This window comes from Callorhinchus milii, unplaced genomic scaffold (assembly GCF_018977255.1).
Source record: "Callorhinchus milii isolate IMCB2004 unplaced genomic scaffold, IMCB_Cmil_1.0 Scaffold2, whole genome shotgun sequence".
In the NCBI taxonomy this organism is placed as follows: Eukaryota; Metazoa; Chordata; class Chondrichthyes; order Chimaeriformes; family Callorhinchidae; genus Callorhinchus; species Callorhinchus milii.
Genome location: NW_024704743.1, coordinates 121,342,884 through 121,353,784, shown reverse-complemented (window position 1 = coordinate 121,353,784; position 10,901 = coordinate 121,342,884). Strand labels below are relative to the sequence as shown.

The following is a 10,901-nucleotide window of genomic DNA, read 5'->3' as shown; positions in this document are numbered from 1 at the left end:
GTGACCGCGTGTAAAACGCCTGTAACTGTTGTGTAACACAGAACACAATGTGTAACCGAGCACATGTGATCTCAGTCTCTCTAGGGTACCTCAGTCTGTACCTCAGTCTCTCTGTATCTCAGTCTCTCTCACTGTATCTGAGTCTCCCTCTGTATCTCAGTCTCTCTCTGCACCTCAGTCTCTCTCACTGTACCTCAGTCTCTCTGCACCTCAGTCTCTCTCACTGTATCTCAGTCTCCCTCTGTATCTCAGTCTCTCTCTGCACCTCAGTCTCTCTCACTGTATCTCAGTCTCCCTCTGTATCTCAGTCTCGCTCTGTATCTCAGTCTCTCTCTGCACCTCAGTCTCTCTCACTGTATCTCAGTCTCCCTCTGTATCTCAGTCTCTCTCCCCGTATCTCAGTCTCTCCCTGTATCTCAGTCTCTCTCTCTGTATCTAAGTCTCTCCCCGTATCTCAGTCTCTCTCTCTCTGTATCTAAGTCTCTCTCTGTGTCTCCGTCACTCTCTGTATCTGAGTTTCTCTCTGTACCTCAGTCACTCTCTGTATCTCAGTCACTCTCTGTATCTCAGTCTCTCACTGTATCTCAGCATCTCATCCTGTATCTCAGTTGCTCTCATACCTTATGGTTCTCTATGAGTTTGTTGACTGACTCCCGGTCACCCCCAAGCAACACGTCCTCCGTGAGCAGTGGTTCCACTGTGTACAGCCAGTGAATCATCGCACGCAGAGCATCTGACACTTGTCCAGAGAGCAGCACAGCCTCCTGCAGATCCCGTTCCCTACAACAGCAACTGGTGCATTAAGTCTGTATGCCCACCCAGAGCCCAACCACCCACCCACCCACCGACCCAGCCCTCTGTCTCTCCATCCATCCACCCACCCATCCCATCCATCTGCGTGACCATCCATCCATTCGTCCACCCATCTGTCCATGTGTCAGTCTGTCTCAGTTGGTAATAATAATAATAATCCTTGCATTTGACATAGCACCTTATCATGTCTTCGAGACATCTCAAAGCGCTTCACAGGATATACTGTAAAGTGAATTGAATGTATGTTTGGTGGGCAAAACACGGCAGCCAATTGCACACAGCAGTGTCCCATAAACAGTCATGGATTGAGTGACGTAATTATTTTTAGGGATTATTACCCCTAGAAAGTGACCCGCCAATCGACTAACAACTGCTTACTGCTCAGCAAACAGGCGTGTGGAGGAAGGAAACTTGCCTAAGGATTTGCCCTGCCCGGGATTCAAACCTGGGTCCTCTTGCTTGTGAGGTGAGCGTGCTAACCATTACGTCACAGCACTCCACAGAGGCAAAAATCGTGGGTCTGTTGCCTCTGAGTCAGAAGGTTGAGGGTTGAAGCCCCCACATAGGACTTGGAATTATATAGTCCATTCTGACACTCAGCAGTGGGGGAAGCAACTTTGTCAGAGGTGACGTCCTTCGGATGAAATGTTAAACTGAGGCCCAGTCTGCCTGCTCAGTTGGACGTTAAAGATACCGTAGCATTTTACCGAAAGAGAGTTTCACCCGGTGTCCTGGCCAACAACCTCCTCACTGAAATTAGTCACTCACTCCGTGGCTGTGTGTGCAATATTGCTGTTGCTGAACACGAGATTAGCTACTGCGTTCATCCATAAAACACAGTAATTACACTTTACAACAAATCCTGCGAAACTCTTTAGGATGTTCTCCTGACGTGAAAGGCACTAAATCAAATGTAAGCATTATTATTATTATTATTATTATTATTATGTTATTACAGTTTAAATCACTTTGTAGAGGCAATTTGTTAATGGTTTTCAGTGATGGGTCCGTCAGACCAGTAACACTGGCACTATGAATAGATGTAACTTAATATATTTGAGCTTCCTAAAGTAGTTAGTTTTGCAGGAGGTTGATATTTTATTCACCGGGTATTTTGTCAAGCTATTTTTGACTAGTCTTATGAACAGTTCCAGTTCCACCGATGATTATAGGAACTCTGTTTGTTTTACATTGCCACAAAGAATTATTCTCATTCTCCTGCCTGTCCGTTTAACCGTCCATCCACCCATCTGTCCATCCGCCCTTCTGTCCATCAGTCCATCCCAACTGATTGTCCATCTGCCGGTACATCCATTTGCTCACCCATCCGTCACACACCAACACACACAGGAACCTTTCCATCACTCACACACGCTACACACGCGCAAACCTCTTAGTCACTCAAATGCATCCGTGCGTACGTGCTACCTTTCAGTAACTCACACACGTGCATGTACACACACATGTATTTCTCAGTCACTCAAACACACACGTACCTCTCAGTCGCTCAAAGACACACACACACACACACACGCTTACGTCTCAGTCACTCAAACACATGCACACACATGCTTACCTCTCAGTCACTCAATATCATGTGCACACACACGCACACACATGTACCTCAGCCACTCATACACACTGCACGCACATGTACCTCTCTGTCGCTCTCTCACACAAGGTTTCCCACTTTGCTTTCAGTTCCACCAGGAGCTGCTCCAGTTGTTGTCCCTCCTGCTGGTGTCCACTTCCCTCCTGCTGGTGTCCATCTCCCTCCTGCTGGTGACCAGCCTCCTGCTGGTGTCCATCTCCCTCCTGCTGGTGACCAGCCTTCTGCTGGTGTCCACTTCCTTCCTGCTGGTGTCCATCTCCCTCCTGCTGGTGACCAGCCTCCTGCTGGTGTCCATCTCTCACCTGCTGGTGTCCATCTCCCACCTGCTGATGTCCATCTCCCTCCTGCTGCTGTCCGTCTCCCTCCTGCTGATGTCCATCTCCCTCCTGCTGGTATCCATCTCCCTCCTGCTGGTGTCCATCTTCCTCCTGCTGGTGCCCAGCCTCCTGCTTATGTCCACTTCCCTCCTGCTGGTGTCCATCTCCCTCCTGCTGGTGTCCATCTCCCTCCTGCTGGTGTCCATCTCCCTCCTGCTGCTGTCTGTCTCCCTCCTGCTTATGTCCACTTCCCTCCTGCTGGTGTCCATCTCCCACCTGCTGGTGTCCATCTCTCACCTGCTGATGTCCATCTCCCTCCTGCGGCTGTCTGTCTCCCTCCTGCTTATGTCCACTTCCCTCCTGCTGGTATCCATCTCCCTCCTGCTGGTGTCCACCTTCCTCCTGCTGGTGCCCAGCCTCCTGCTTATGTCCACTTCCCTCCTGCTGGTGTCCATCTCCCACCTGCTGGTGTACATCTCCCACCTGCTGGTGTACATCTCCCACCTGCTGGTGTACATCTCCCATCTGCTGCTGTCTGTCTCCCTCCTGCTTATGTCCACTTCCCTCCTGCTGGTGTCCATCTCCCTCCTGCTGGTGTCCATCTTCCTCCTGCTGGTGTCCATCTCCCTCCTGCTGGTGTCCATCTCCCTCCTGCTGCTGTCTGTCTCCCTCCTGCTTATGTCCACTTCCCTCCTGCTGGTGTCCATCTCCCTCCTGCTGGTGTCCATCTTCCTCCTGCTGGTGTCCATCTCCCTCCTGCTGCTGTCTGTCTCCCTCCTGCTTATGTCCACTTCCCTCCTGCTGGTGTCCATCTCCCTCCTGCTGGTGTCCAGCCTCCCGCTGGTGTTGATCTCCCTCCTGCTGGTGCCCAGCCTCCTGCTGGTGTCGATCTCCCTCCTGCTGGTGCCCAGCCTCCTGCTGGTGTCCATCTCCCTCCTGCTGGTGCCCAGCCTCCTGCTGGTGTCCATCTCCCTCCTGCTGGTGTCTGTCTCCCTCCTGCTCTGGCCTGGTGTCTCGGTCCACCCTCGGCTCCTAATAACATCAGCAAAAACACACAGAGGCCATCACTGCTGCAGAGCGTGTGCGAGTGGGTGCGTAAAAGTGAGTGACGTGAGTACAGCAGATTTACATTTCCAGAGTCCTGTCGCGCAGTGGTTAGAGCGCAGCGAGAGCACCGGCTTCGATTCCCCGGCGGAGCACAGCCTGAGGCACGTTTCCTCACCCCACACGCCTCTGCTTACCCGACAGTAAGCGGGAACCCAGTTGCTAGTGGATTAGCAGATCGCATTCCGGGAGTAATAATCCCTCCCGTAAACCCCCCCAAAAATTGAAGTCCCCGATTGTTTGTGGGACGCCGCTGTGCGCAATCGGCTGCCGTGTTTCGCCCACAGAGTGCACAGTCACTACGCTTTGCGGTATATTCTGTGAAGCGCTTCGGGACGTCTCGACCACGGGCCGAGGGACTGCGTCAAATGCAAGGATTGTTATTATTACCGCACTCAGGGTGTGACACGGCCACACTGACGGTGTGACCCACACTGACACACTCACACACACTCACGCTCACCGCCTGTTCCTGGGAGTGAGATTTCAGCACATTGGAGAGCAAAGACAGAGAGCCCCGACCATCTGTTTCTGAGGTCAGCGTCTCCACCTGGTCATCCACCTAACAGAGAGAGGGAGAGAGGGTTTGCGCAGAGATAGTCACACAGAGAGAGGTATTTGGGAGAGAAAGTTATAGAACGAGTTACAGAGAGAGAGTTACGGAGAGAGACAGTTACACAGAGAGACTGAGTTACACAGAGAGTTACGGAGAGAGACAGTTACACAGAGAGACTGAGTTACACAGAGAGTTACGGAGAGAGACAGTTACACAGAGAGACAGTTCCACGCAGAGAGACAGTTACACAGAGAGACTGTAACACACGGAGAGATTCTGCTTGGCTGACCGTTACCTTCTCCGCTGGGAGCACAGATGACTCTCTCTGCCCGCCGGCGTCTATAGTTTGCTGTGTGGTGGGAGCAGACGGCTGTGGCTGTGGCTGTAGCTGTGCTCCCGGTGGCTGATAGCCACTGGTTGGTCCCACGCTCACGGTGTCTGGCCCTGCCTGCCCCGCTCGCTCTATGATCTCGGTGATCTCGGTGATGATGGTCTCGGTGGTCTCGGTGACCTCGGTGACCTCGCGGGCGCCCAGCGAGTGCCAGGACCATACGCTCCCCGACTCCCTCCACACGTGGGAGCCCATGGACAGCCACACGTGGCTCAGAGAGTCTGGACGGACTCTGGGAGAGTCTGGACGCACTTTGGGGGAGTCGTGGCTCAGCCTGTCGGGGTCTTCGGGCTTCCTGTGAGCGGGATAACCTCCCACCGCCGCAGACACCTTCTCCGGGGGGCTGGGGACCACCAGGCTCCAGGCCGCTCGCTCCTCCTGCTCGGTGTCTCCAGGGGCTGCACGTCCGTGCCCCTCGCACCGCCCGCTCCTCTGCCCCAGGCACCCGGGGTGACTGGCCGAAATGCCCATCAATCACTCACAGGGCAATGGCACAGCTCTGCCTGAAACCAAGCACAACCAACTCACTGACCCAATGTCAGACAGTGTCATAACAACCACAACAACAAAACTACAGTTGTAAAACTCCTTTCACGTCGGGAGAACGTCCCAAGGCCCTGGGCAATCAGTGTTTCGGACCCAAGCTGGTGGTCGGGATTGGGGATCATGGAGGTGTGGGGGTGTAAGGAGGATGATCGATAGCAACGGTCGAATAGGAGTGATCTGAGATGGGTCTTGAAGGAGGCAAGGGAGGGTGGGCGAGGCAGAGTGGCTGCTGGATGGCGTTCCAGAGGGTGGGGGCACAATGGTTGAAGGCCCACCAACCAATGGTGGGGCAGGCGAGTCAGGGGACGTGAAGCAGACCAGAGCCCGCTGAGCGGAGGGAGCAAGCAGGCTGGTAGGGTGTTAGGAGATCACAGAGGTAGGGGAGAGTGAGGCCATGGAGGGCTTTGAAGGTGAGGACCAGGATCTGTATCCTCTGAGAGATGGGAAACCAGTGGAGTCGGGCGAGGATGGGGATGATAGGGTCACAGAGCCTGGTGCGGGAGAGGACACGGGCTACATAGTTCTGGATGATCTGCAGCCTATGGAAGGAGGAGTTGGGGAGTTGAGGGTCAAACAAGAAGCCAAGGTTCCAGACTGGCTCAGTAAGGTGGAGTGTGCGTGCTTGGATGGTGATGCTGTCAGCGCCTGAGGTGTGGAGGCGCTGATGGGCGCTAATCAGGAGGCCTCGGTCTTGTTATAATAATCATAAACCTCGCATTTGATACAGCACCTCATCATTTCTTCAATCCGTCTCAAAGCACTTCACAGAATATACTGTAAATTGAATTGACTGTATATTTTGTGGGCGAAACCCGGCAGCCAATTGCATACAGCAGTGTACCACAAACAGACGTGGATTGAATGACCAATTTATTATTATTTTTTTAAGGAATTATTACCCCCGGAAAAGCGATCCACCAATTGACTAACAACCGGGTTCCTACTTACTGCCAGGTAAACAGAGGCGTGTGGAGTAAGGAAACTTGCCCAACATTTTGCCTGCCAGGAATTGAACCTGGATCCTCTTGCTGGCGTGGCAAGTGCTTGTGAAGCGATTTTAGACGTCTCAACGACGTGATAAGGAGCTATATCAAATGCAAGGATTATCATTATTATTACTGTTGCTCTCACACTGACCTGGTGTCACTCAGTGTTACTCTCGCAATGACCCAACTGCATACCGTGCTCTCTCTTCTCCGTTTCTCTCTTCTCTTTCTCTCTTGTCTCTGTGTCTCTGCTCTGTGCTGTCTGGCAGCTTTTCTCTGCTGACAATGGGCAGTCTGTGCCCAAGCACTTGGGTGTGTGTTGGCGACACGCAGATGTACGCTGTAGCCCGGGAGTTGCGGAGGAGTGTGCGGTAGGAGATGGGTAGGTCTGAGCCTCTCCTGCGCATCTGATCTTAGTAGTTTTATACCCACAGACCGACTGTGAGCGGGGAATGGTTGGCTGTGAGTGTGGCTGTAAATGGGGACTGACTGAATGAGTGGGACCGAGTGGGACTGAATGCCCCAAACTTCACACAAAGTGTTGGACACGCATGAATAAGTCTTTTCACTGTCTGTGGCTGAGAGCGGGAGTGACGCTCACACACAGAGAAAATCCCACCCCCACCCCCAACCCTCCCCACACACACACACACACACACACATACTGAGCAAATCCTCACGCACACACACATCCCGAGCAAATCCTCACGCACAGACACATCCTGAGCAAATCCTCACACCCACAAAGAATAAATCCCACTCCCCCATACGCACAAAGAATAAATCAACCCCCACCACACACACACACACACACACACACACTGAGCAAATCTTCCCCCTACATACACACAGTAAATTCTCCCCCACACACACACACTGAAAAAATCATAAATCACTCCCTCCCCATTCACACACTGACAAAATCATTCAGACGCACCAGCTCACTGAGTATCTGGGTTCAACTCCCCCCTCATCCCCTCCCTCCCCCCACCTCACACACACACATACACACAAGAGTAGATGGGAGCTTCGGCTGCACAGAGCCTTGGTCAGACCCCATCTGTGTTGTTTGGGGCACCACACCTAAGGAAAAATATATTAGCCCTGGAGAGGGTGCTGCGCAGATTCACCAGAATGATACCAGGGCTTAAAAAGGGTTAAATTACGAGGGCAGGTTGCAGAAAATTGGCTTGTATGCCCTTGAATTTAGAAGGTTGAGCAGTGATGTGATTGAGGTGTTTAAAAATGAGAAAGGGATTTGACAGGGCAGCTCCAGAGAAACTATTTCCTTTGGTGGGGGAATCCAGGACAAGGGGGCGTCATCTTAAAATTAAGAGCGAGGCCATTTAGGAGTGAAATCAATACTTTTTCACACAGAGGGCAGTGGAAATCTGGAACTCTCTCCCCCCAAAAGCCATGGATCTTGGATTCATTCAAAATTTCAAGACTGAGGTAGAGAGGTTTTTGTTGGGTAACGTGTCAAGGGATATTCAGCAAAGGCGGGTAAATAGAGTTGAGGAATAGATCAGCGATGATCTAATAGAATGGCGGAACTGGCTTGAGGGATTAATGACCTACTCCTGTTCCTATGTTTCTATGAGTCTGTGTGCAGCTCATAACCCCACCCGCATGATTAGTTGATTGGTGCCAAACGTATCTTACAATTGTCACAAATAATATAAATATATACATCACTATTAGCCCAATCAACACAAAGCGTAATTCCCAATCAGCGCGACTGTTGCTAAATTTATTTTGCTGTTGACATAATGCTGGAATCAAGCCAGCCCTCTGTGGCCTTCTCGGTAATAATAATAATCCTCGCGTTTGATATTGTGCCTAATCACAACTTCGCGAGTCTCAAAAGCGCTTCACACAAATGTAGTCACTGTGGGAGTAGTCCGGTTCCTGAGCCAGGTGGGTCCGTAGTATTCCAGGGCACTGCTGATGATACAGTGATATTTCCATACAGTGATATCAACGGCAAGCTACACGGCTTTAGCTGGTTAGACTCCAGCAGTTACCCCAACGCACACTCTGGGGTCCCCAAGCCTTGGCTCTTGCCAACCTGCGCCTAATACTTTCCAGAATTAGGTAAACAGGATGTGTCCCTCCAGAGAGAGAGAGAGAGCGCATTCCATTCCAACCATCTATCTCTGGGATTTCCACGTGTAGGTGGGAGGCGGGGAATTCTCAGTTTGGTTTGGAGAATTCTTAAGCACAGTGATGGGTTTTTGAATAGTTCACCATTCGCGCGATTGGTGCAATTCATCATTAACACAGCTTCGCACACACACACACACACACTATTGGCGGGAGTACAAGCAAACAGCTGTGAAGAACAGACGAGACACAAGATGCAGTTTGATATATTAATGTCTCTTTATTTATTGCCCCATTGCCTCTACTGAGAGCTTGAATTTCAGGGTTAAAGCCTTTATTTACAGTGATCTGAGTGTCAAGTCCCATCCCATTCTCTCCCTCCCTCCCTCTTTGTAAAACAGTCACCGATCACTTGTTAGTGTTTAAACATTTGCGGTAAACGGACAGGCGGCTTTGAGTTAAAAGTTCTTGTAAAAGAAATGGATTAGTAACTCATGCAATAATAAAAAATAAGATGAGAATAGAGAGGTGACAGAACGCTAAGCAAGATGTGAGATGCGTGCAAACACACGACAAAGGACGCGAGCAGGGCTCAGTCCTCAGTCCAGCTGTGAAATGGTTCTGATCTCGGGTGCCACAGGTCGGGTCATGTCTTGTCGGCCCCGCCATGCTTCTCCTGCTGAATCCTTCCCTTCGCGTGGGCGTGGGCAGGTTCCTCTCCGTGAGGATCCGTGGCGATGGATGGGGTTGTAGCTATCGTGTGGGCAGCAGAGTCCCCACAACTGGAATCAAACAAAGAGCGAGATGTGAGATAAGAGAGTTGCCGGCTCGGAGAGACCGGGTCAGTCTCTTGGTCAGAGACAACAACTTACATTTCTACAGCGCCCCTCACATAAGAGTGTCCCCAACCCTGGACAGTGTGAGGATCTTGTAATCGATCCATTCTGCAATAGGCAGCAACTGGAGATTGGCTGAACCAGGTTGAAGGGTGTGTGTGTGCGCGTGTGTGTGTGCACGCAGTTCGGTGTGGGTGAGGATATGGGAGGCGGACTTTTGACTTGAAAGTGTGGTCAAACGAGGAAGGTCTTGAGACGGGCCTTGAAGGAGGCAAAGGGAGGGAGGGGGTGAGGTGGAGGGACTCCGGGTTGGAGTTCCAAAGGATGGGGACAGAAAGGCTGAAGGCCCGACCGCCAATGCTGTCAGGGGTAGGCAGGGAAGGGGACATGGAGCAGGCCAGTTCCCATTGAGCGGAGGGAGCGGACAGGTTGGTACGGGGTATTCTACAAACGCAACAAGAACTAGCACTTTAATAGCGCCCTTAACTCAGGGAGTGCCTTGGAGCCAGGGTAGAGAGGAGGTGACTGTAAGCATGGTCGAAGAGGAAGGTCTTCAGTCATGTCGTAAAAAAAGGGAAGGAGGGAGAAAGACGGAGGGATTGGGGTGATGTTGGGGGGGTGGGGGTAGGAGAAAGTTCCAAAGTATGGGGGGGGGCGTAGTGGTTGAAAGAGTGGCCGCCGTTGGTGAAGCGGAGGCCACGAGGGACGAGCAGGAAACCGGAGCCAGCCGAGAGGAGGCAGCGGGTAGTGGAGAGGGGGAGGAAGGAGGTCGGAAAGGTAGGGAGGTGCCAGGATTCAACCTCTAAACAGCGTAACTCACCTTATGCAGGAGGAGAGAGATCTGTGTTCTCCCAGGTCGGGTCCTCTCAGAAGCTGGACTCAACAGAGAGAGAAAGAGGGAGAGAGAGCGAGACGGAGCCTCCGTGACTGGTGACCATTGTATTTGCTATCCCAGGATTATGGCTTTCAGAGTGTTTGTGTGCGCGGTCGCGGTGTTGTCACACACGCGCACGCACACAGAGAGAGAGGCAGGCACGAAGTGGTTAGATACAGACACGTGTGTGTGTGTGAGGAACGGAAGCACGTGGGATGGAGCTGCTGACAGTCTCTTAATAAATGCACTTAGCTTACAAAGCTCTACACTAGGTCACGGATGGAGTTCGGGTATAATAATTTCAGGCGGCAGCAGGTTATTAGAATTCTGTGTCACCCCTTTCCCCTCCGCGCTAATAATAATAATAATAATAATTGATAAATGGAGGAAAAAAAAAGCTTTTCTTAATACTTTCTTCCTGCAGCTCGTTTTAAAAAAAATACAACTCAAAAAATGCCTTGCATACTTTGGATCAGTGCCTTCGCGAAGGGTTATAGTGCAGACAGTGTGCCCAGCGGGTGCAGATGGTAAACAGTGCACAAGGCAGGTGCACATCTGGTACCCAGCAGGTACGCAGCTGGTACACACGTGGTACTCCGCTGGCACACGGCGAGCAGATTCGCTCTGTCTGCACCGTAAAGCGCAGCAATAGTAGCGTTTGGGTTTAGTGAATAACTGAAATGTAGTGGAGGGTGGGGAGGGTTGGGGGGGGGGGGATGGGGGAGATGGGGGGTGGTGTCTGCTCTACAAATAGGCTTGGGAG

General features: G+C 51.7%; 1 protein-coding gene and 1 long non-coding RNA gene across 2 annotated transcripts; both read right to left on the bottom strand.

The window, feature by feature from the left end:
• Positions 1-608: 608 nt before the first annotated feature.
• LOC103179736 (protein argonaute-2-like) lies at positions 609-3,630 on the bottom strand (the record flags this gene model as incomplete). Its single annotated transcript, XM_007895132.2, has 2 exons — positions 609-780; positions 2,471-3,630. Coding segments are annotated over 2 exons (1,326 nt in total), but the record flags the coding sequence as incomplete, so codon positions are not given.
• A 5,058-nt stretch (positions 3,631-8,688) lies between these two features.
• Positions 8,689-10,836, bottom strand: LOC103179663. The gene is made up of 2 exons (XR_488001.2): positions 10,085-10,836; positions 8,689-9,210 (listed from the first exon to the last, which is right to left on the bottom strand). It is a non-coding gene; the product is annotated as an uncharacterized LOC103179663 (long non-coding RNA).
• Between the last annotated feature and the right edge of the window lie 65 nt (positions 10,837-10,901).